General features: G+C 44.9%; 1 protein-coding gene across 6 annotated transcripts in view; it reads right to left on the bottom strand.

Moving 5' to 3' along the window:
• The window catches only part of Glis3 (GLIS family zinc finger 3), a 425,456-nt gene that overhangs the window by 12,397 nt on the left and 388,010 nt on the right, over positions 1–25,049 (bottom strand). For all 6 annotated transcript variants that reach the window (XM_050159533.1, XM_050159565.1, XM_050159574.1 and 3 more), the window contains one exon: positions 9,301–9,476. In XM_050159533.1, coding sequence (XP_050015490.1) covers positions 9,301–9,476 — 176 coding nt within the window. The remainder of the gene's footprint in view (positions 1–9,300; positions 9,477–25,049) is intronic.

A 25,049-nucleotide genomic window follows, 5' to 3' on the forward strand; every position in this document is an offset into this window, starting at 1 on the left:
GAGGATTAGGACTCAGGGCCCTTGCACACGAAGGGACAGTATTTGGGAAAATGTTGTGACGTCCCTTTCTATCATGGACATTTTCTCAAGCGGAGGATCAATGAAGGCGAGGCAAATATGACGGTCTTTCTCCGGCTTGACTCACGCTGCTGTGCTCCAACACTGACCGAAATCAACACGGGGAGGAAAGAGTTTATTTGGTGCATGCTTCCACATCACAGCTTATCACTGAAGGAAGTCAGAGAAGGAATCTGAAGGCAGCACTTTCTGTCCTGGGAACAAACTCACAGCCTAGGAGATATAGCAGAACCCACAGAGTCCCGGCTTCACGCAGGCTCACTTGCAGGCTCACCTACAGCTAGCTTTCTGATATAGCTCAAGATGGCCTGCCTAGGAGTTGGCCACCAGCGTGGGCTTGGCTACACCAATTAACAACTGAGACTTCCCCACAGACAAGTCTCCTCCGGATAATCCTTTACCCGAGATTCCTTCTCAGGTGCTTTTAGGCTGTGTCAAGTTGATGGTTAAAACTAACTAGGGTGGGCTCTTTACAGAAAACATGGATGGCTTGGCTGCTCTGAATCACTGTTTTCCACTGGATGCCAGAGAGACCATTAAACCCCAAGACAGAAACAAAAGTGGGTAGGAGAACTGAGGATGAACAACATACTACTGTCCCACCGCATGCTTATAACTGTGAACGGTTTCTACAGAGTTAACTGCAACCTGACAACCAATGAAGTCTACAGGAGTAAATTTTAGGCATATGCGTTAATACGAATGTAGGTATTACCATACACTCTTGCTGAGAAACCGCTACATCAGGCCTGATCTACAGATGCAAAGATCCTTGGGTAACAATGGGATCCAAGGGATGGATTCAGATTTCCCGAGTCATGTCACCATAATGATGAGAAATCTGAGAACTTGCTTTGGATGTGTGATATGAGGTTGGGCTTGGTGAGGCAACGCTGAGAGGGAGTTGCTGGTGGTTACACTCAAACAATCGAGCAGAAATGTCTAAATGTTCCATTTCCCGAGCACTGTGACTTCTGGGGGACAGTGCTCAAAGGCCTTGCAAAAGAATGAAACGGAGGGCTGAGTCAGAACGGTTTGGTTAGATTAGAGAAGAAAAATTACCACAATCCAAGAGCCCTCCCAATTGTAAGTAAACCCACAAGCAATTCTAAGGCAACTAGGATGGTTTTGCAACACAGTGCTGAGAGGAAAGGAGCTGGAAGGGGTCAGAGCAAGCCATGGTTAGTGTTTGGTTTTCTATTTTATTAGCACAGTGACCTCATTACCAGTATCTCAGATATTCCTGATGTGTGGATTTTCATTTTTCCCTTTAAGGAAAAATGTCCACAGCTCTTCACTATTTTGTTCTAAACTATGAATTGTTTATCACATGTATAAAAGACAATTCCAGCTAAAATCAAAAGATTGCAGACTGCCATTAACATATCCATCTTTATGGAGTTTAGCAGAGTCCTGAAAATAGGGTTATATAAGGGGGGGGAATCCTTTTTTTTTCCCCTTCAAAATTTTATTCACTAGAGGCCAAATTTCATGAGTTTAAACTATAAGAGAGAATATTTCCTTCTGAAAACCTGTTATTACTTCCTCAAAATAATGAAAAACCACTTCATATAGGCCACTTACCACAGGCACTTTTAAATTTTGTGATGGAGAAGTCACAATAGCTGATGAAATGGGAAATTTTCTCTAGATATTTCCTTCACTTCAATAAACTTTTGAGTTCCAATTAGGAAAAAAAAAAGAATGGAAGAAAGAAAAAAAGCCAATGAAAATAAGGTGCTTCACTGCCAGGGACACAGCTTCACTGCTGCATGAATGAGCAGGCGAGCAGCTAGAGTGATGGAGAAGCCCACATCACCGGACCTGTCTCTGACTCCCTATTAGTAACACTTCCCTGGGTGATCAACGGGGACATGAAAAGATGTTCAGTCACTCGCTAACTAAAGGAAAAAAATTAAAGCACGCATCTCAGCTTTTCTGTACAGACCGACACCCACTGGGAAGTCACAGGACAGTCGTGTCCACTGGCTGGAGTTTAAACCTGGGGCAGCCTCAGAAAGACATTCGTGGAAGCCCCTAGCTACCCCCAAAATGTTTACACATCAGTCCAGAAAGTTTTCTCCAGAAGCATTTCCTGAGAATGTCCGTCAGGAAATTGTGTGCTGCTGTAAACACACAGGCATGCATGGACATAAACTGAAGAGACAGGCTAGAAAACCATGATATTAATTTTAAAAAAGGGCCATTAATAGTGGAATATGTTCAAAAGATGACAGCACACAGAATGTGTGTGAGAACCATTATGGCTGCCTGTGGGGCACGAGTTTGCCAGGGCTAGCTCCTCTAATATAATGGGCCTTCTCTTCCTTGTCTTTTATTCATTCATATTTATTCCAAACGATTTGTTAAGCACTTACTCTATGAAAAGCACCAAGGGGAGACATGCTCTCTGTCTTGAGTAAACTCAAAATCTAGTGTGTTAGTCATCTTAGTACTGTTACTGACCAAACACAGCATGATTCTGGTAGGTTTAGTCTATGTGGTCAGGTGTGTGCTCACACATCAAATTCTGTGTGGCGATGCTTCGAGCGTTCCTGTCACCGGTGTAGGTTCCTCACTGTTCAGTTCCATACTCCATCACCCAGGCAGCAATTCTGACTCAAGAAGACCACCTTACACCTCTTCCCGCAAAGCAGGCGCTGTGGAAATGCTGACTGAGCCAACACATCCACACCTAAATTTAACTTTTGTTTTTGTAGAATTAGCACACTGTCAGAACTTATCAAGTACTACTTATGTAAAACTGTTCTTGGGTAATTGTGCAGTAATTAAGAATATGAGACTAATTAAGGATTTCTGTGACTCTAATCATCAATCCTTAGTACTGTTCGGGCCTTAATAATACCCGAGCTGACACTGAAATGGATGTCTGATTATGGCTGCTGATAACATCTGAGTGGCATGGAGGATACTCCCCGGCTCATTTCTTTTGTAAATATCTCGCCTGTTTCTCAGCGAAGTTGATGACATTTGATTTCTAATCAGTTAGACGTGTCTTCCTGAGATGTCAGAGTTAGGACGTGCTCACACTCCACTTGAGCAACACAATTACTAGACTTTCCTCTTTTGCACCCTCACACATGCAGTTGTGGCTAAATTTCCCGTAGAGGGGGAGTGTGCTTGCTGCCTTTCTAAAAACACTCTAAGCTTTAAAGATTTACCATCCTAAATCCCTAGCAATGAGATCAGGCATGGCAGTACCCCCAAAGAATCCTTCATGGAAAGTGCCGATGAGCAACTGTGATCGGAAAATGGCCACGGAAGAAGAGACGAATGGAACTCCTACCTGCCACAACAACGCTCACATTGACATCGAGTGTACATCGAGTGTCCAGAGTTGGAAAGATGTGTTGGTCAGCACAAACCGTTCATAATGTGTTTTGTTCTCTGAGGCCTGCTGGTAGATCGAAACCCTTTGTTTCCTCACGCAGTCAATCTGAACTGAGTTGACAAGCTTAGAGATTCATACCGAGGTGGGAAAATGCCACCATTGTCTGGACACTGTCTGGCTCCCTTCTCTGGGGGCCCACAGACAGGACCTATTTTCTTAAATCATGAAAAAGACAAGCTTATAAACCACAGGGGTTGAGACCAAAAGGAAGGGCTCCCACTTCCCACTGCTACTGTGTTGGCATCAAACAGCCTCATGGTGTTTTCCTAATGAAACTGAATAACTGGACCATGGATGATGGGATGCTGGCAACTGGCAACTCCAAAGGGGTGAAAAGTAAGAGCAAACCGTGCAAGATGAGAGGCACCCAAGAGATCAGAGGAGATGGGCAAAAATCTGGGCAGAGACATAGAAAGAGGGACTGATTTCAAAGATAGGTAGCATTGCCTGTTTTACAGATTAGGGAATGAGGAGAATGGAAGGCAGACTGCACATGTGTGGGGGGAGTGTGTGTGTGTGTGTGTGTGTGTGTGTGTATGTGTGGGTGTCCGTCCATCCGTCTGTCTATCCATCCATCCAATAAGCTCAGCTTTGCATTTGAGGGTGGTTATGTATTTGTTCAGTCTTCTCTGCCTAAAGCCGGCACATGACATGTAGAATGTCAGCGTTCCTATGGTGACCGGGATGATGGGAGAGCCCCCTTTCAAGGTGACAAGGTAGAAGACAGTAGAACAGGACACTGTTGACTCAACTAAGCTGTCCCTCTACCCCACATGCTGCTATAGTGGTCATCTTAGGAAGAAACGATAAATCTGTACCCAGCTGTTGCTGCTACCCCTGGAAGCTCTCTCACTCTACAGAGATGTGAAATAGCTGGGTCTTCAGGAAGCCAGTACTGACCAGAACACTCAAATACAAGAAACAGCGGTAACACACCATGGAAGAGTAAGTTGAACACCTAGTCCAGCGTGACTAGAGACTTTGGAGTGGCAATCAAAAATTCACAAAATGGGCCGAGTCGATAGCTCAATTGGTAAAATATTTGTTATACAAGCATGAGGACCCAAATTTGGATCCCTGACATCCACATTAAAAAATACAGGTGCTGATGTGCACATCTGCATCCTCACTGCTGTGCGGTATGGAAGCAATCAGGTCCCTGGAAATTATTAGCTTGCAAGTCTAAGCAAAGGGTGAGCTCTGGGTTCTGTGAGACTCCCTGTCTCAAAAAGTAATGTGGAACATGATCAAAGAAGAAGCCTGGCATTGTCCTGATTCTATGTGCACACATATCCACAAACACATGTGCACATGCCCACAGCAATATCCACATAAGCATATACATGTTTATGTACACATACATGTTTATGTACACACACACGCACATGGCAGAGAGGGCAGAAAACATAAAGGACTAGGGCATGCGACCTACAGGAACTCCATGTCAAGTGTGTGAAAGGGAGGGACAGAAGCTAAGCCCCATGCAAGACTTCTCTTGAGCAGGAAACCCCTATAGCTGTGCTCGTTTATAATTTTATTAGGACAAAACTGAAAACGCTTTTGCCCACTGTAGCACCTAGGTTGAGTGTGTTTTCATTTCTTCTTTGCTATTCCCTCCTTCCTTTCTTCAGGAAGATTGTGAACACACACAACACCACACTGATTCTCCTATCCCTCCTTTAACTTCCCAGTTGGATCTGAGAGTGGCAAACTCCCTTTCAGTCACTGAGTTTTCCAAACAACACAATTGAATTCTGACAGCGAGAGCTTGATGTTCCTGCCTACCCTGGGCCACCCTCTGCACAGATCTCTATACGATGTTCGTAAAACATCAGCATGACTGCATTGAGTGTGACATGTTGTTTCTTTCTGAGCCCACCTTATACTCCTGCATCCTCTCCTCCACTCTGGTCCTAACCTCCGCACCCAGCAGGAAACCATCTCCCAGTGTCGCTCTTCTCTGCATACTCCACCTCTGTAAACCCTTTGGTAGCATCTTCCTTGCAAGGCAGCTTGTTCCTTTTGCCCCTTTTAACTACTACAGTATGGCAGTTGTTAAATGGCATTCTCGTTGCCTGGTACTTAGAGGGTGACCAACAAACACCCGTTGAACTGAACTTGGCCTCTCTTTGATGTGTCCAGAGGCAAGAAGACTGTGAAAACGTTCTTCTAGGAATTCCCATGGCATTTGAACAATCAGCAGTGAATAGGGAGTTTAAAAAGAAATTATCCATTCGTAAGTACCATAACAAAATGTACAAATATCAACGCTCTGGCAACTAATCCAGGCAAAATTCTGAAGCTTGCCTGGGCAAGAGAATTACCCTGACAAGAAAGAAAAGGCCAAAGAACAAGCTTACATGGTTGGAAAGAGTGTCCCTTATGTTGACATCTGAAAGAAAAGATCAAGTGTACTAAGAAGTTGCCTTAGAGATATCGCCCAAACAGAGGCTGGAAAAGTCTATCCACATTAAGTAGGAAGAACATCGCATTCTCTTTACTAAGAAAGGCAATCGGAATGGGTGGGGTAGGTGTCAGTAAAACCACAGTGAGGACATGTGAAAGAATGGTGGTTTGTTGGGTGTTAATCCTGACAAGTGTATCCTTCACTTAATAAAAGTACAAGATCAACACACAACGTCTAGTTCAGTACCAATTAGCAGATAATTAACAAAGCTCAGAGGATCTTCTTCTCTTCTTCCTCATCAGTAAGACCAGAGCCCCTTTGAACTCTGACCTTCTAAGTTCCAGGAAAGACAACAGCGTATCAGAAGAGGCACCGCATTTTCCCACAGGGAGTTGCAAACTCTGTTTCTTTTGGTGTGCCTTTGACTTGGCTTCACCTTGATTACGGATTCAGTTTGGAAGTGTGGACCTCTTGCAAAGCCCACACAGTGTGCCAGGGTAGTGATGCCTAGACATTTTATATCTTTCTATGTCTCAGCTCCCATTTCTGCAGATGGAGGGACGGCATCTCCCCCTAACCTCTCCCCCTGCTGCAGGTCAGACAGAGGAGACGGGCTGTGGCGCTCTTGAAAGCCATGGGCATCTTCAAAGAAGACATGAAGACTCGCGCTGTGGCCATTGAGTTTTAGTGGAGGATGAGGTTCTCTGCCACCAGGATACTGTGTAACTTCACCCAGTAAAGGTGACCACGATAGCGACAGCTGCAGCTAGTAAGGGCACTAGGTAAAGAGGGTCACTCACCCCTGAAAAACCAGCATATTTACTTTGTCCTCATCTAAGGACGGTTGGTGAGAAGTGCTGGCGCTCAGACAGTTTTAGGACCAGCTGAGAGGGGCCTAGGACTGCATCTGTGCCCCTGCCCCTTCACCAGGGGGTTAAAGCACAGGCAGCTTCTCTGTAATCTCATCACTGGAGCCACGGGGCCGTCTCTCTGGAGCGTGTCATGAATTCTCATTTTCCCTAACTCTAGTCTGAACCGAATTTATGGCTTCTCTTTGTCATTGGCTATAGAAGATTTTTAACAATTAAGAAAGAGGAAGCTTTATTTAAAAAAAAAAAAAGCTTGACATTTTCAAGCTGAAAATATATTCATTATTTATCTTTCAAAGGAAAAATGTAGAGGAAGAGTATTTTGCCAGAGCACCACGGAGCATGCTCCCTGGGTCCTCTTGGTTCATTATTCACTTGTTGAATGAGCAAGTGCCAATTACTGATCCAGTAAATACTTACTAAATGCCTACTTTGCACTAAGTGTTATGCTTACTCTGGGGCCACAAACATGATCCTTGTTCTCCGCACCTAATAACGATCAGGGAAGGAGAAGGAAGAGACTGAGATGAAGTGAGCCCCGTGCCTGCACCTGGTGTTTTTCTCATCAGCTTCCTGTACCAAGTGAAGCAAGAGGAGAGATGGCAGTGTCCCCACCAGGGACCAGGAACCCAGGCACAAGAACCTGCCCGTGCACATGGAATTTAGAACTAACGGGATTCCCAAACTGGCCTCCTTCACACCCACTCATGAAGTTTTGTGAGAACAGAAACTAAAGGGGAGGCGGGGGATGGCACAAAGCGTTAGCCTGATTAAAAGCAAACCATCAGCATTTTAACTGAATTTCTTTCCAGTTCATTTTTCTACACGTAGGTTAATTTTAAAAGGTTTTAAAAGTGGGTTTCACAACTGTAACCAAAGAAGGGCCTACTGCATTTCATTGGACCTAGGACAACACTGCCTGTGGACTGCTCTGTTAGTCTTTATACGACCAGAAAGAGGGATTGCTACCGGCATTGGGTGCCACTGACTGAGAGATAGGCCCAGATTTTGGCAGCATTAAAACAGGAACACTCAAACAGTGCTTCACGAAGGTGACCAACTCTGACTTCCACAGAGCCCACACCACGCCGCCCACCTCTCTTCTAGAGGGTGCTTTCCAGACCACGGTCTTGGGTATCCTTTCATCAGACAAGCTGCTGGGCAGGAAGAGAACTCATTTGTTCTTTTTTATACAGCTTACCTTGGGCACCTGCAGCAGGCGCTTACAAAACCATTTCCTGGTGTAACTGAAGTATGAGAAAATGTTCCTAAGTAAGTAGAAAGCAAAAACTCCCACTGAACTGAGAAGCCTGAGCTTCTCTGGGAAAACAGTGGACCAGTAGGGAGTGTGGAAGATGAAGGAGCTTTGACTCAGCCAGGGATGCTGGCTTTCCAATGTCCTCTGTTGCTACAGATGACCACTGTCATCTTCTTGTCTCCTCCCTGCTGGTCAGGGCTCTACTCTGCGGCTCCTGTTCAAATTCAGCATCACGGCTGTTGAAGCCTACTATGTATGGACCTCACACTCAGAGGAAACACTGGCATGGCTAGGGACACCATCTATTAATTCCAAGTGATAAGCCATATAAACGTGTTATCGGTGAGAGGACAAAGATGAAAGGCCCACTTGTAGAATCATCCGATGGCATCTCAATGGACAGTATCATTTTTGCTTACAGAGAATTCTGACAACAGGAAATAGAAGTATTTGGCAGCTGGATTCTGTATGGTTTGGCATGGCAGTTCTCTGTGGAAGTCCACTAGCATTGCGTTCTTCAAATGACAAAATGGGTTTAAATAAAGAAAAGAAACGGAAGCAGACTCAGTTCTCCAAACGTGGTCCTTGTTGAACACAACACCAGCCTAGACCGAAAACCTCTGTTTCTTTTTCTTCTGTTCCTTCTGTTTCTTTTTCTTTCTACATGAATATCTATAGCCATTACTACATATGAAGAAATGTGTTGAGCTCCCTAAAAGATCTGATGATGGGCCAGATGATTCTGGCCTCAGAAGCAAGTTTATATATGAATAAAGAAGATATGTCTTAGTCAGATAAGCTACAACACGGAGAGAATGGAAGATCTACCAAAGAAACACAGGTGAGACACAGTCAGTTCAGAGCCAGCGGCATGGCATAGCTGGGGGATCCGGTGTCGACCTGACCTATCGGTAGGAGATGACAGATGACAGACAAGGACAAGCAGGGCTCTTGGGGTTCCCTTTCGCACAGTCTCCTGATCATTCAGAAGCACGGTGCTATTGCTACCGCCTGCCCTTGAGGTGTCCCATCACGGGGAACACAAATGATTGTCTTGAACAGAATACTATAGGTGTTACAAGTCAGTTCATTTGGGGAAAATACTATGGGGTTTTGTGCCTATGAGTGTACTAATAAGTGTGGCGGGGAGGGGAGGTCTAAAGGCTCAAGTCTGATGTAAAACAGAACATCTGAGACCTGCAGCTCATCACTAGGATAAAAGGCGACAACAAAACACTCCCTTTCAAAACTCAAAGGGCTGCCAGCCCCTGCTTACCATGGACGTGGATACCATTCGACTGAAAAGCAGGGTTTGTTTCTGGCTGGTAGGACTTCAGGAGTGAGCCTGGTGGCTGCTGGGTGTGCGGAGGCTGTGCTCTCTGCAGCAGTGACGGAGGAGCTGGGACTCTTCCTGGGCTCAAGTGCTGAGGAGATGGAGTCGGAGGTGCGAACCTGGGAAAACAATTCCAAAAGGCAGCATGACCAACTCTCCAAAGCCTTCTACGTCCCCATTCTGGCCCGACCTAAGGGTGACAATGTGCTCTTTCAAATCCCTTCATAACCCCTCTCTCTTCCCACCACTGAGTTCTTCTCTGAGACACAGAGAGAAGAAAAGACACCAACAAAGAAAACCTTAGTCACAGTTTGGGTTTGTCAAGCTTCTTAAACTGCATTTCAAATCCTCTGGGTTTTGTGAAATTCAAAGCACATCTATTGCCAGGCCCTTTTCCTGCTAATTTTAAAATCCACTCACATTTTAGGGGAAATTCGATTCGTATGTTACTGAGTCATTTACACTTAGCTCATAAACATTTTGTTTTGTAAGGCCTATCTGAGGTCCAAGAAGTGTTACGGGTCCTTATTTTGACCCTCTCTAACTGGAGTCTCCTTAAACAATACATTCTTTCTTGCCAAGAGTAAATTAACTTCGACCTCAAAGGTCAAATGTGGCCTTGAAACCCAGAACCTGAGAGGTCGGCTTGGGTTCTGTGCTAGGCGAAGAACATTCCTGATGGCGTAGAGGGGATGCAATGTACAGCATTCCTTGTCTTAACGTGGAACATTCACAAAATTGGTGGGTTTTTTGGTTTTGTTGAACCCAATGCCTTGCGCATGCTAGGCAAGCACTCTACCCCTCAACTCTGAGGGCTGTAGCCTCAGCCCCGAGTCCAAGAGTACTGGTTTCTGAAAGAAGATACACTGATATTTAAACAAGAAAAAAAAATCATCAAGTGACCTTGGACAACTGTGTATTTATCTTCTTGTTCTGAGGGTCTAAATCATAGATTTAGAATGACCTTTATTGTCTTAACAGAGAAGGAAGGTAAACTTCTGAGAACAGCCTTGCAAGTGGGAATATTCACAGAGAAAAATCAACAAGATGCTGAAAGTGTGTGTTGGTTCAGTTGGTAGAGAAAGAAACTGAGGGTCTTCCAATGCCAGGAAAATAAGCAGCGGAATAATTTGGGGTAAAGATATGCTAGCAATGAAGTGTTATACCTCTTCTCTCCAAAGTTCACGAACACAAAAGCATTTAATTGGTGCTTGTTTACACTATGCAGGAAGAAAGTCTTTATCTTGCACTAGGAAACACAGGTCATCGCCTGTGACATAAGTCGTTTTCTAGGAACGAATGACTCCACAAGCCTGGGCCACCTGAGCAAAAGGCAAGGTGCATTAGCCAAGTTCACAAAGCAATTCAAAGGGTCCTGATGCAGAGTATCTCAGAGGGCAGAGCCTCGACATTTCTGCTGTAGCAGTAAGAGCATGAGACAATGTGCCGTGTTCGCTTTGTATTTCATTTGTGAGGCGTAAGAAGACCATCTTAGGTTGCAGAGGAGCCAAGAGGAAGATAGGGCCTCAAAGCAAAGAGGTCAGAGCACCTAGGCAAAGCAGATGTGACAGGAGGCCTATGAACTGGTGGTCTCTGAGGTTTTTCTAAGGACGGAGAAGGGCAGCTGCGTGTCCCGTGCTGGCAAATGCGCACTTTTCGAAGCACATCCTCCTAACTGGGATTATCCAGAAGACTCTTATGTAAGTGGCCCTGAGAGAAAACACAGCAAGCGAATCCTGGCACTGGCCTGAGAACATCTAGTAAACCACGTAAGCCAGGAATCCCCATATGGAGGCTATTTTCTGGGGAACATGTCCTTATTGTGTCTCCGAAGTTACTCTGAGCTTGTAGGAGAGGAATGAGCAATTACGGAATCACGGACTCTGGGGATCCTGGAAGCCCCTGTTCTTACGGCCCCTGGGGTAGGAGAGGGGAGGGAACTGAACAGCGAGGTATGACCGTTATCCTTATCATGTTATCACATTGATGCTTCAACTTTGTTTGGGAAACAAAATAATTAAGACCGTCTCTTCTTTACTTCTTTGTTTGAGAACAAAAAACACAAGCTAAAAGGTCCTCTGGTCTTTCCTTCTGGTACCTCTGCTACCCTCTTTCATTCTGGGGCTGAAGGAGCAGAGCAATGAGTGGAAAGCCAAGTTGGGATTCTTTGGGGACCTTGGTACAATCAGAAGGCATAACCTACCCCCAAACATGGTGATCAATTTGAATCACATTAGCTTGGTTAGTAAGGAGGAAAAATGGTGTACAAAGAGTGCAAAGGAAGTCCAAAGTTCTTCCAAGTACACATCTAATGCTTTTATCATTTGCAGTGACACGGTCAATGGCTAAATTATGACTACTAATGAAGAATACAAAAATAAAAGGGTATAATTTATTAAAATATTTTGAGTCATCTATAGGTAATTATATTACTCTAGATGTAGATTCTGTATAGTATGGTTTTATACAATTATGCACTCATTCCAAATTATTCTTACCTACTCATACAAGTTCCTGGGCATATTTTCTTGGATATTACATATTATTTAATACTGGTAAGGATAAATAAAAAGAAAAATTTACCAAGGTTTTAGTATTATTTCACAACTTAGAGGCAGGTAGAGACAGAGACAGGTGAAGTTCTGTTAATTTGAGTCCAGCCTGATCTACAGAGCAAGTTCCAGAACAGTCAAGGCTACACAGAGACACCTTGTCTCAAAACACGAAAGAAAAAAAGTGATCATGTGATCATATTTTTTAGACAACTGCCAGAAATAAAAAAGTAAGAATTAATAAATTAAAATTCCAGCAGAAGAAATCTATTTATAAATAGGAATGTTTTTCAAGCCCAGAATCAATTTATACACATTTACAAGAATCAATTAAAAGACATCTTGTTATTTTTAATCCATGAATTTTTAGAATCAGTTTTATTTCTGCCTAAAAACACCACATAGTATTTTTTCCTTTTTCTCTCATATATAATATCCCAATCACAGTTTCTGCTCTCTTTACTCTCCCCACCTTTTTATCTCCCCTCTCCCGCAGACCTCCTTCTCCTCCATTTCCCTTTAAAAAAGAGCAGGCTTCATGGGTATCAGCTGAGCAAACATGAGTCACAGTTAGACTAGGCACAAACCCTCATGTCAAGGCTAGATGAGGCCATCTGCTAGGAGGAAAAGGGTCCTAAGAACAAGCAAAGGAGCCAGACACTCTCTGCTCCCGCTGTTAGGAGTCCCACAAGAACAGGAAGCTAGCAACCATAATGTATGTATATGCAGAGGACCTAGCTCAGACACATTCGGGGTCTGTGACTGTCACTTCAGTCTCTGTGAGCTCCTATGAGCCCTGCTTAGATGATTCTGTGGGCTGCATTCTCATATCACACAGTGTTTAAACTAAAGAATGATGTCACGGCCTCTGTTAATTCATATGTACTAAGTTGTTTGCTACCAGCTCATGGTAGAGCAGAAGAGCAAACTAAAATCAGGTTAAGGGCAGAAGAGGAACGTGGGAATGAAAACAAAATCCTACAATTAGAGGCAAGGGCCTCCGACACATCTGAGAACAACAGACACCAAGAAAGACAGATGTTCCACATTTGACTCAATAAGCCACAGAACCCAAGAAATCCAGTAGCTCTAGACAACTTCATACAAAGAAACCAACAGAAGATGAAAATGGACGCTGAAGCTTGTTGAGTTGCAATTACCTTTCCTGTTGTGGTTGCAGGGAAGGAAGCCCTCCCTATCCCAGTTTGTAAGTGAGGACAATGACAGCAGCGACGGCAACCATGACTTATGTGATGATGACGATGTAGAAACGATCTCTTCCGTGGAGTATTTTATCCCTCACATATGTCGGGCCAAGGCAGCTTCACCTACCTATCCTGAGTTACAGTGGGTCCAAGAGGCAGAAGAAAAATCCTGTGGCACCCTGTCTAATGCCCATCTCTGTGACCCCAGCTGACCTGCAATAATCATTTCATAGATTTCCTTCCACAGCAGCTGAGAGTCGCAGCTTATGCCTTTCACAGGACCTCAGGAGAGACAGCTACTGCACAAGTCGGCACATAATAGAATAGGGGAAAAAAATCCCTGCTTACCAGAAACAGCGCACACAAAAGCAAACCAGAACTGAGTCAACCATTTCCACTCACTTGGTGGGGGAGCTGGGATGACCTTCTGGTGAGCAACGGTTTGCCAAGGAAAGGAGGCAAGGAAGGGGTTTTTAAAGCCTCATAAATGAGCCTCCGGCAGAAGGGGGACTTAAAAGGTTCCGGCAAATACTCATTTATGTACACTTCAGAAAAGAGCTGATCACCTGGCCACGCTCCCTTCCTTTCAGTACCTCCCTTTCCTGCGTCCCCCTGCCATCAGGCTCCCCACGTGGCAGTGGGCAGGCCAGCACAGGGAGGTCACCATTCCTCAAGATGCAGCCGCGAATGCCAGACTACCACAAGGCAGTAAGTCCCAAGTGGAAGGAGCACAGTTCATTGGGAAAGAGGATGGAGAACGAGGAGGTGCAGAAGGACAAACGGCTCAGCAGTCAGAGCACACAGGTTTTGACTCTGGTGTTCTCTTATCGATGAGTAAATCTCCCGATTCTCTCAGCAAGTGTAAGACAAAGACAGTCCAGTTCGCCTCAGAAGTGAAAAGTATGAGATCATTCTAACTTTCTTTTCATTCGGGAGATATATAACTGGCCACTGGCTGAGTGGGTAGCTGCTATGGGGCAGAACAACTGCAGAGGCATTTCTCTGTATTTCAGGAAGTTACTGAAAGGAAGCAAGCAAGCACACCTATGACTAAGGAAAACAATAAAATAAAAAGGTACTGTGCCAGCAAGTGAGTGTAACAGAGAAGAAGCCACAACAGATATGGAACGATGGTGCGCTGTACAGAAGTGCACATTCGCAAGTCTGGGATATCCTAAAACTTAAGGCTAAGAACATCTGACAACTTTCAGGTATCAGTGCTTAGAAAATGTTTGGTTGATCTCAATAGTGCCCATGTAGGACATCCGGGGTACATGTCTGTGGTGACCCCGGGTCTACAAACGCCCAAAATTATAGTCCTGGTGCTATGTCAGAACACTTAAGGAAGGCTCAGAATGAAAACATCAATCTCAGGAGACCTTTTCTCGCTTGACAATTCCAGTACGGAAACTAACACCGACTCATCTGGGTCCTTTTCCAGTTCCCAGGCGCAGTGACCTTCGCAGCCTGTAAGGGTCTAACTTCTTGGTGCTGACTTAACATGTTAGTGCCACCATGGAGCATCCCAGGTGGAGTTCCGTTTCTGGAGGACAATAAAAGCGGTCAAGAATGCTAAAGGGACTTCCGTGCCTTGGCAATCTACTTTTCCACACATCCCTCCCTTACAGCAAGTCATAACCAACTTCTCTCTTGGTATTCAAACCAAGCCAGTGGGGTAGGGTCAAGAGAGGAATACGAGGTGCATTACTCAGTACAAAGTGTGTCAGTAACTCAGACATAGAAAGAGCTGACATTAAAAGCGTTGCTCCGTGGTTTTAGCAAACCTGTTCAACCCGAGCGAGGTCGTTGTGCCCGAGCTGGGCAGGCACCAATCTTTCCGACGGACAACTCCTTTCGGTTAGGACTTCTTTCCTTGTCTAGAAGCCTAGACCACTGTATATCAGCTTTCAGATATATTTGAAAACAAAATTTGCTAATGATTGTGCTGCAAGCCACACCCATGTCCTAAATTTCTTCATGCCATTGGCATGTGCTGTATTCACAATGGTTTTAACCAGTCAGGAGGGGCTGTGCTATAGCTCTGCTCTGAGTCTTAACACTGTGCACAGAAGAGACTCGGATATTACCAGATCAGTTAGATTAAGCATTGACTGGTAGGTGGTTTGGATAGTTGACCCACCCCTTTCTTTTCCACTGGGGCTTGTAGACTGAACAGAGAAGGGGGAACATCCATGAGCAGCTAGTTTCACTGCATCCACACAAAAATATTATTGAATTGCTGCTAGGTAGTAGAACTAATGGATACAAACGGGCCTACGATGGATTTTTGCAAAGATTTTCCCCCCAAGAACTTGTAGGGTATCATCTGTTGGGGTTTTAAAATTCATCTGTGAAAGCTAATCACTGAAAAATGCCTTGCCGTTGGTCCACTGCGGGGGGAGGGGAGGAGAAAGAAATCCTATTCAAAACCTAAAATGAAAAGCAGTTTTAAGGATTTCACATCTGATTTAACGTCTTAAAAAAAAAAAAACCCAAACCAGCCCAATGATAATACTGCACTTTGTACAGCCAGACAGCGCTCCATTTTAGTAGACTTTAGTGGTCTTTATAACGATTTATGAATCACTTCGTGAATTCCTGGCTGACTCATCTGGGTGACTATAGTATCTACTTATACTTCCCTTCTGTCTCACAAAAGAGACCACTTGGACTCAGTTCAATCCAGATTTGTCCCCAAATGAATCACAGCACGTTACTGGGGGAACTGCAGATTGAATTCGGCTTTTGGGACAATTGGGGGCAGCTTTCAGTAATGAAGAAACGGCTGCTGGGAGGTGTGGGTAATTGCAAAACCATCCATCTGGGCAGGACCAATGCTGGCCAAGAGCTGAGTGTCCGGCCAAGGAGCTGGTCTTCACTCGAAGAGCCAAATCGGGGCTCTGGAAAGGAGTAACACATCTGTCTCCTTATAAACAGCTGGATCAATAATTACTGCAAACACTTCATCAAAACAGAGGAGCGTAAGACTTAAAACTGATCCCCAAGCCTCCGGTGGACGTGAAATGAAGCCGGTGGGCGAAATGCGCACAGGACTATAAAAGGGATTCAAACATATACGATAAGGGGCAGCATTTATGGAAATGGCGTAGATGGAGTGACATACAGGAGAGTCGTTTCACTTGGGTGCAGAGAGCAAGCTCAAGAAAATCATGAATGCCAAAGGCTAAGAGTTCTACATGAGCATGTAGTTTTTTCCTGGTAAACTCTGAAGCAGTGCCAAAGGCGCTGCTGTTTTCCTTTGTGGAAAGGAAAATGGAGAAGGAGAAAAGATCTATGTGCACAAGAACAATGAATTCTGCAGAAACAGGAACTGGGCTTTCTGAAATATCTGGACCCCGGGATTGGCGGTGACTCAGTCATTTTTCTGTTTCAGAATCTGCTGCGAACGGGAGGAAAAGAAACATCTGATTCTGCCAAATTCTCCTTTCAAAAGAGCACTTAAGCAAAAGAAAATCTTGTCTAGGCTGGTCTTGGACATCTGATCTTAAAAAAAAAAATGCTCTCAAAAGAGCATTTCTGCAGTGATGTCATTCTTCCTAGGCTGCTGTGAGCAGGCCTGACCAAGTGGGCCGACTCACTGTCCTACATTGAGGGAAGCGCCTCTCTCTCTTGGTCAGCATGGCAGCCTTGTTCCACGGGCCTTCTGACAGAATGCGGGCTGAAAAAGTTAACACCCAGAACAGACGTTAATGAGAACGCTAGACAAGAAAAACTGTTATTTTTGCCCAAACACGAGAAAGGGAGGCGCAAGTGTATCCCACACAGACTATCCTAAACCTTTCCCCATTGCTTCAAAATGTAAACAGTTTCTTTAAAGTCGATTCAACTTTGAGTATCAAATTTAAATGTGGCGCCTGCCATACATGGCTAGATACATTTGTAAGCCAGTGCTAAATGAGACCACAGCAGCCAGTAAAATCTGTGAATCTTAGGAAACTAGCTGAGAGGCAGGCTGTTCAGTAATGACATGTGCTGTTTGGATGTGATTTCTTCCCATACCTGGACTATCCGGTTAACTATGAAGGAATATTCGGTTCCTTCTCTTGAAGGTAAGACTCAGTAACTGACTAGCGAAGTGAATTGGAGGAAACAGCATTTTCAAAGGCCACACTCGATCAGAGAAGGGTCCATGGTTCCTCTGGTGGAAAGAGTAGCTCCTCGGCCACTATTGTGGATTTGCATCTGTAATACATTACCCAGCAATGTGCAAAGACCAGTACTTAGTAAATGCCGGTCCCTGCTGCCAAAGAACAACTCCGTGGGATGTTCCAGCGCTTGCAGAAGACTCGGTTCCCTAGTTTAGTGTCAATTCCTGGGGACAGGTAGATGAGCCATCTTCTCAACTGAAAAACATCTCTTTGGAAATTGTATTTGTTTCTGTAGGAAAACCGCTACTCCAGAAGGGGAGGGGAGGGGAGAAGAGGGGAAGGGAGGAGAGGAGAGGAGAGGAGAGGAAAGGAGAGGAGAGGAGAGGAGAGGAGAGGAGAGGAGAGGAGAGGAGAGGAGAGGAGAGGAGAATGTCCCTGTTCATTTGCTCTGAGGCTGACTAAAACATGGGGCTTTTCTTCTTGCAACCACACAGAAAAGCAACCAAGGAGATTTCTCAGAAATAAAAGAAGCCAAAACAAAAGAAACCTCATCCAAAACGCATTGCCTCTTAGTGTCTGTTCACCTTGATAGCCGCCATCCCGACCAACAGACAAATCTTCACTTGCGAAATGATGGACGTCTCTGAGTAGTGAATGCCCTTACTTAGGAAGAGAAATGACCTTGTCAGTCTAGATCGCACTCCTAGACTATGACGTGGAGCCTCTCTCCCGAGCTGCCTGTTCCACACCAGAGAGCAGGAACTTAGGGCTATGCAGTCATGGAAGTCAGGCTGGAAGGCTGCTGAGCTCTCGCCCTAGAGCTCTGGGCTCTGCATAGTTTGCTGGAGAAGAGCATACACTGACTGACAAGCCTGAATAATACCACGGCCTAGCAACAGTGCCATACTTCTGTTGCTTCATGTGCTAAAAAGTAGAGTTGACAAAGAAGAAATTCTATTTTACTTCAAGGCATCTTTCTCACAGCCATGACTCACTTTCCTGACAGAAAATCCAAGGGGACTAAGAAAACATCATCTTGGCCTTAACAGGAGGGGCATTTGTTTGGAATGTGGGAATAAAATCAAAATAGCTGTCCTTGCTTTTAGGGTCCAGTTAACTTCCTTAGCACTTAGAAAAAAGGTAACTTTTATAGATATCTTAATAGTTGATTTTTATGTGTGCTTATATTTAAGCTAAAATGAGGAAACAGTGCATTTCAAATTTAAAAATATGGCATGAACAGTAATCTGATGTGAATAGGTATAAAAACTGGAATGAAGCCGTCTCTTCGGTGAGTGCATATGGAGTGTCATAGCAAGGCCTGCAGCAGGGACCGAAGAGACTCGGAGGAGAAGGCAGAAGGAGGACAGCAACCATGTGCTCAGGTTGTTATTAACTTGTCCAGAAACAGTGAAGCCATCATCACAGTGGAGTGCCTTTCCCCACTTCCACACTCCCCATGAATTTCCACAGATCTCCCCAGAAGCACCGAGGGGCTGAGGTGGAGACAGGCAATTGTCACCTTCATGTACTCTCTGCTCTCAGAGAGACCTCGTATAATGGAATGGCTATGAATCCATAGCAAAGTCATTTCCTAAGTTCAGGTCACATGCTGGTGAAGGCAAACAGCAGGGTCAAGCGACAGAGTGAGGCTGGGTAGAAATGCTTCTGTCAGGTCAACATGCAGGCTCATACCTGTAACCCCAGCACAGTGGAGCAGGGGCAGAAAAAACACTCTGAGTCTGAGACCTGACCTACCTACCAAGTTCCAGACCAACCAGGGCTACACAAGACACCATCCCAAACAAACAAACAAAGGCTCTCGAAAGAAATGCCTCTTTAGAATGACACCAGAAAGAAAGGTTCGCATCATCACAATGACCTAGTGTCTCAGGATCTGCAAATGCAAAAGCTGGAGGCAAGACATCTCGGTCCTTCCTAGGCACAGCATGAAGGTCAGCACGTTTCGGCCTATTAAACACAGGTAGCAATGCCCGGTGAACCTGGCTGGCCCAGACCTGAGGACCATCACAACAGGAGTTCGGAAGAATGGAGGAAGGTGTGGAGAGAACACATGATCTGTCTACATTTTAAAGAGCAGGTCCTGTGATACAGAGCAAAGGCTGATGTGCTGGGGGAGGGACTGCTGTGGGCAGGCAAAGTCAGACACAAAGAGGCAGGGAGCCCTCCTTGAGATGGCAGGCCAGGAACAGGGACAAGGTGGAGTAGAAGAATGGTGTGAATAAGCTTGGAGACCACTGACAGATCGATGAATTAATTAGACGTGAAAGGGCCAGGGAAAAGACCAAAGCTGAGCCCTAGACTTTTCAGGTTTTTAATGGCAAATTAAAGACAGTGATAGAGTTAACTCTTGATTCCAATACAAAGGAACACACTAGACCCTGAGAGTTTGATGGACGTTTAAATCAGAGGGAGGTCAGGTAATATTATTCTAGCCTAGGTTTTGCTTAATCCATCCATTCATCTTTTATGACATTCAGTAATTCTGAGAGAGAGAGAGAGAGAGAGAGAGAGAGAGAGAGAGAGAGAGAGAGAGTGTACACGTATAGAAGCACACATATGTGAATACCGGGAGAAAAGGGGTATTTTGTAATCTTCCCCTGCTAATCTCAAATGTCCTTGGAAGCCATCTTTCTAGAAAGCAGCTGACACCCTCAGGGGATTCTAGGCGAGGACCACATCTTGATTTCTTATAGACCTCTCTGATGCTAACATCTTCATCATCCAATGGCAGAGCCTGCTGCTACAGAGATCACTTCATGTCACCTCATCACGAGAATCAAGACTTTATTTATTGTCTGTTTATCTGTTGCCCTCTGGGTTAGGAATATCTTGGTGCACGTGATAAAGTATCTGCCACATACGTCAGGGGGTCACTGGGTAAACTAGCTGTGTGAGGATCACACAGTCCTGTGGAGAACTCTGAGCAGAAGTCAACTCTCCTCTAATACAACGGACAGGTGAGGCCAAGCAGTGTCTCTATTTCCAAACCTTTGGTACTCTCTCTCTAACCAAGAGAGAATTTTCAACTCTTTTTGATGCTCGGGGACTCTTCAAAGGCCTGATGAGCTGTAACTGTGTAAGATAAAAGCTTGGAATGGTAAAGAATAAAATGATCCTTTCAAATTGTACTAAGGAATAAAATAACATCAACTCCACAGTGTGGACTTGTTAGTCTAAGAACAACAGAGGACCGCCCTTATCTGACGGAGGACCAAGGAAACAACTTCTCACTCCTTCTCATTGCTTCTGGAAGACACTCCGAATCTTCTGGGAGTGAAATAAACATCAGGCACATTTGGAATGAATGCTGTAGCTGTCATTGCTCTTCATTGGCCAAATGCACACATTCTTGCTCTCAAGAGGAAGCTGAAACTCCTCAATGTGGCTAATATGGGGTTACTCGCCGTTACAGGCTCAGCCCCGCCCACCTTTACTGTCTTTCCTCTTGACATTCAAACACAGCCTGACAGTCTATAGAGGATCAGCTTTCATGGGGACATTGCTTCCTCTCATGTTTCCTCCCTCATTCTGCCAACAGACACTCTTGCTCTGCGCCTTCAAAGCCCCTGCATCACCTTTCCCTTCTCTGCTAAGGTATCATGGGCTATTGGCTCAGCTGCCCCCCATTAGACTTGGGGCTCAGAGACAGCACGGCTCTAGTTCATCATGTGTCGCATGGAGTCCTCGCTGTCCGCCTATCTCATGCTTCATCAATACCAGCCGAATGAAAGACTCAACTAACCACAGAGCCCCCAGGGTTAGAATGGATCCCGATCAGCTTTAACATCTTGCTACATTTTTATGATTACTGAACATAGATGAGGAGATTAAGAACAAAGAGGGAAGAGTATGTGAATGCACATGAGGCTACGAGAAAGCTGTGTAGATGAAGACATCCCTGAGTGCTCAGGAGAAAGACTAGGAAAGCAGCAGGCCTAGTTCTGAGGTGTTCTGATGCTAAGAAGAGATAATGCTAACATCCCAATGAGCAATCACAGTACCAGGCTTCCAGCATTGAGAGCCACAGAAAGCACCATGCCTCTTAGTATGTATCTATATGTGCAGGAGACTGGCACCTAGGTATTACACTAAAGTCGGCAAGAGGTATAAGATGGCAGAAGCATTAAGAATCAAGAACACTGTCCTTCTGACAAAAACAAAACAAAACTCAAAGAGAACACTGTGGGAACCTTCCATTGGGCCAGTGGGTAGGCAATGTCTTCCTCTTTCCTAGACATTCTCCTTGATGCTCTTTATTCCTTGTCACAGCTTCCTCGGCATATGGTAGCCTACACTAACTATCCAATAGTATAATTCAGAGCAAAATATTCGCAAGGTTGTGAGGGAACAAGGCCCCTGTCCTCTGACATCGAACTCAGCTCTAGCCCACAGATACATCAGATCTACGATAGATGTAACAGATCCTAAGAACCAAGGGGTTCTACAGCAGTGTCAACCTCAGACTTGAGAGACGGGGAGGTTTCCCGGGAACTCAGCTGAGCACTGAAGGCTGTATGTGACAGTGTGAAGGGCTAAGTTAAGGCACGGCATCAAGTGAATGAAGCTAGGAGCAGTGACCAGGCTGGCTTGCCTAGAATGGAGCCTAGAACGAAGAGCTTTACTAAATGCAAAAGCAGTGCTGAGAAACAGCGATGCTTTGACCTTCAGCATCTAGGCAGACGGTACCAAGTTTCCAGCAATGAGTGAGAATACAGCTTCGATGAGGCATAGCTTCAGTTGGCCAAAACATACAAACCCTCATACATATCTAAGCACCTAGAATTTCGGCAACGCCACATCTGAAACATTATGAAAGAAGCCATGGGACATTCTAGTACTCAATAGGAACTCGAGAAACTGGCATGCTTTATTTGGTAAAGACAATTTAACTACTTTTTTTCCAAAGCAAGGATTCCTAACATTTTCTGATCTTAATTCCTGCGCCAGACTACACGTTCTGCAAAGAGACCCAATCTTTTCATTTGTTTCCATCTTATCCCTCAGGTGGGGTTCAGGAAATCTTTAGTAAGCCCCCCCCCAGCCCCTCTTTGTAGGGAGTCCACAGCTCCTATCCCTGTCACTGGTACTACGAAGTGTACCGTGCTTGTGGCCTTCAGAAGGAAGCGAGGTGGCTGACATGCTCTTTTAAACATGAGCAATGCAAACTGAGGTTAAAGATTTTTTTCCATTTCAAAATGGCTGCCCATAAATATTTTTGTGATTTGTTGGCATAACAGAAATACTAAGCCCAAAGAATTAGCATTTCCAAAGACACTGAGTTCCTCTCAAGGGTAGCCACTTGTCGCCATAAAGTACCAGTGGTGGCTCATACATCACGGCACGGTAAAACACCACTTCCCTTAAGAAGTTCAAATCAACATCAGGGGATGTGTTGTTGCTCAAATCCCTGGAATTATGTGTCATGTAGTTAGCATTTAAAAATAAAAATAGACTCTCATCAAATTGAGGGACGGTACATTTATTTTACGATGGGCAGGATCAAAGAGCTTGACGTTAGATGGGCAGCTGCCGTGGGCCTTTGCTAACTTCTGACGGTGACTCAGGCCATTTTATTAATGAGCTAGAGCTAAGTAAATGATGAATCAATGCCTGCAAAGCAGGAAAAGATGCCAGTGCCCCACTAAAATTGCAACGTGTGATCAACCTGTTTCCGTTAAGAAAGCTGTTGGAGTTTTTACTGGGGGATTTCCCAGGCAAACAGAGCAAAGATGGACAAAGCCAGAGCGGAAGGTGAGTCCATTTCCTCTTTGTGGTTCCATCCTGGTCCCTAGTGAAAACACAGGGACTAATTCAGGGCTTCTTCATGTCATCCTCTTCTCCATCCTGACGGAGAGATAACCCACATCTCACATTTGCCCAGTCAGTCAGGTGTGGTGGGATCAGAGTTCAGATCCCGTGGTGAAGACATGCAGCAATATAAACCCGAAAGAGTGAAAATGTCTATTTACTCATTCCCACAGAGCTACTGTGTTGTCCCACTCCCTTCTTCCTTCCCCACTCCACGGTTCCTTACATTATGGATCACTGAGATCACTGAACATCCTCTAGATTCCAACCCTAACCCTCCCAGTCCTGCCAAGGCAACCTGTGTTTGTCTGAGCAGCCTTGTGTGAGGGACTGCGTGCCATGGTGACACCATCTTTAGTCCATTTGGAAACTGTAAACATGCTAAAAGAGATAGGCTCAGGTAACTGAAGAACAGAGTTTATTTTTCCAGTGACCATGACATGGTGACCACGGACATGCTTTTGCTGACAGTTCCTCCCAGGGGAAGTGGCACTTACCACATGCACATAGCTGTTAAAATAATTTGTACCTTCTGATTCTCGTTTCTAATTATCACACACATCTACATGCGGATCTTTTACTATCTCATAAGAGTCATGCTCTGAAACTCAATTTATTATTCTTTCTCTTTTTTTATTTCTCAAATTTTGTTAGAGGCACAGTTTATTAGAGATAACTTGGGTACTGGTTTGGCTCCTCTTCTTTATTCTTTGGCAAGTCTGCCTCCTAGTAAAGCTCTTGAGTGAATTCTCCTGACTTCCTTGTCTTACTTCAAGGCACCATGTTGCTCCCAAGAAACCCTGACATAGCTTCACTCTGTACCCTCCCTGTCTCACGGCGTTCTCATGCAGAGTCTTTCCTCTGTGATGTCAAATTCATTGCATGCTTCTTCTTACACTAGTTTTTTTTTGCTTCCAGGAGGATGAGGGCAACTCCTCGCTTGAAAGCACAGACTTCCACAGAAGCCAGCCCGCCCGCCATCACCAAATCATCATCCACGTGCATCCTGCTATCCTGAATGGCCAAGACCCTGTACTTGCTGCATGCCCACCTTCTCCTCCTCATCTTGCAGGTGCCCTTGCTGTCTGAGATGCTGTGCCCTTTCCTCTGTGAGGAGGCAAAGTCTTTTTCTCTTGACGCCTGTGCCATCATGTCTTTCACTCACTGAGAAACTGTTTGGATTTGTGGTTCACAGAAACAGATGCATCTTGGAAGTAGAGATATGAGAACCATGTCTAGCCCCAAATCTCTAAAGCCGCTGGAGAATTCAGACGTCAAATGGAAACACAGTTATTTAGGGGTCCTCCTATAGAAATTCTTTCTGAGGGTGACACCAACAAAAAGTATTGAGGAAACAGTCGTTTCCTGGCTATCATGCAACCTTTTCTGTCACTCTGTCTTCTCCCAAGGTACTGCCGTCTGGATTCTGAAAAACTGCCCATGGCCTGTGTGTTGAGACATGGCCCGGGCACCACCCTGGACTTCTCCTTCTTCCTGGAGGAAGCAGAACTCTGAGGAAGTGGGGTCTAGTGAAAGGAAGTTAGGTTGTTGGGGACATGACCTTGAAGGGGAAAATTGAGAAATGTAGTCCCTTTCTGTCTCTCTCTTTGCTTCCTAGCCACCATGAGGTGAAAAAGGCCCCTCTGCCACACACTCCCACCCCGATGATCCCAAAGCAAGGCCCAGTGACCATGGGTGCAATCACCGAAACCATGAGCCAAGGCCAACTTGTACATTTACTGTTTTTCAGTCGTTCTGTGAATATGGAGGGCTGCCTAGCACACAAACTCGCACTGTGTGACTATGGGGTCGTTTATACCCAGAGAGCCAGCCCCTCAACTCACTGAAAACTGAGCCCCGAAACAAGGTGAAGTGGCAAAGCTGGGACGCTGTGATACATTTTCTAGTTCCTGACACTTGAGCTGTGGTTGAATGCCAGTATCATTTCATTTTGTTATATATATATATATATATATATATATATATATATATAA

Source organism: Alexandromys fortis, unplaced genomic scaffold, assembly GCF_014885135.2.
Source record: "Alexandromys fortis isolate MF-2015 unplaced genomic scaffold, M_Fortis_MF-2015_v1.1 scaffold_10, whole genome shotgun sequence".
NCBI lineage: Eukaryota > Metazoa > Chordata > Mammalia > Rodentia > Cricetidae > Alexandromys > Alexandromys fortis.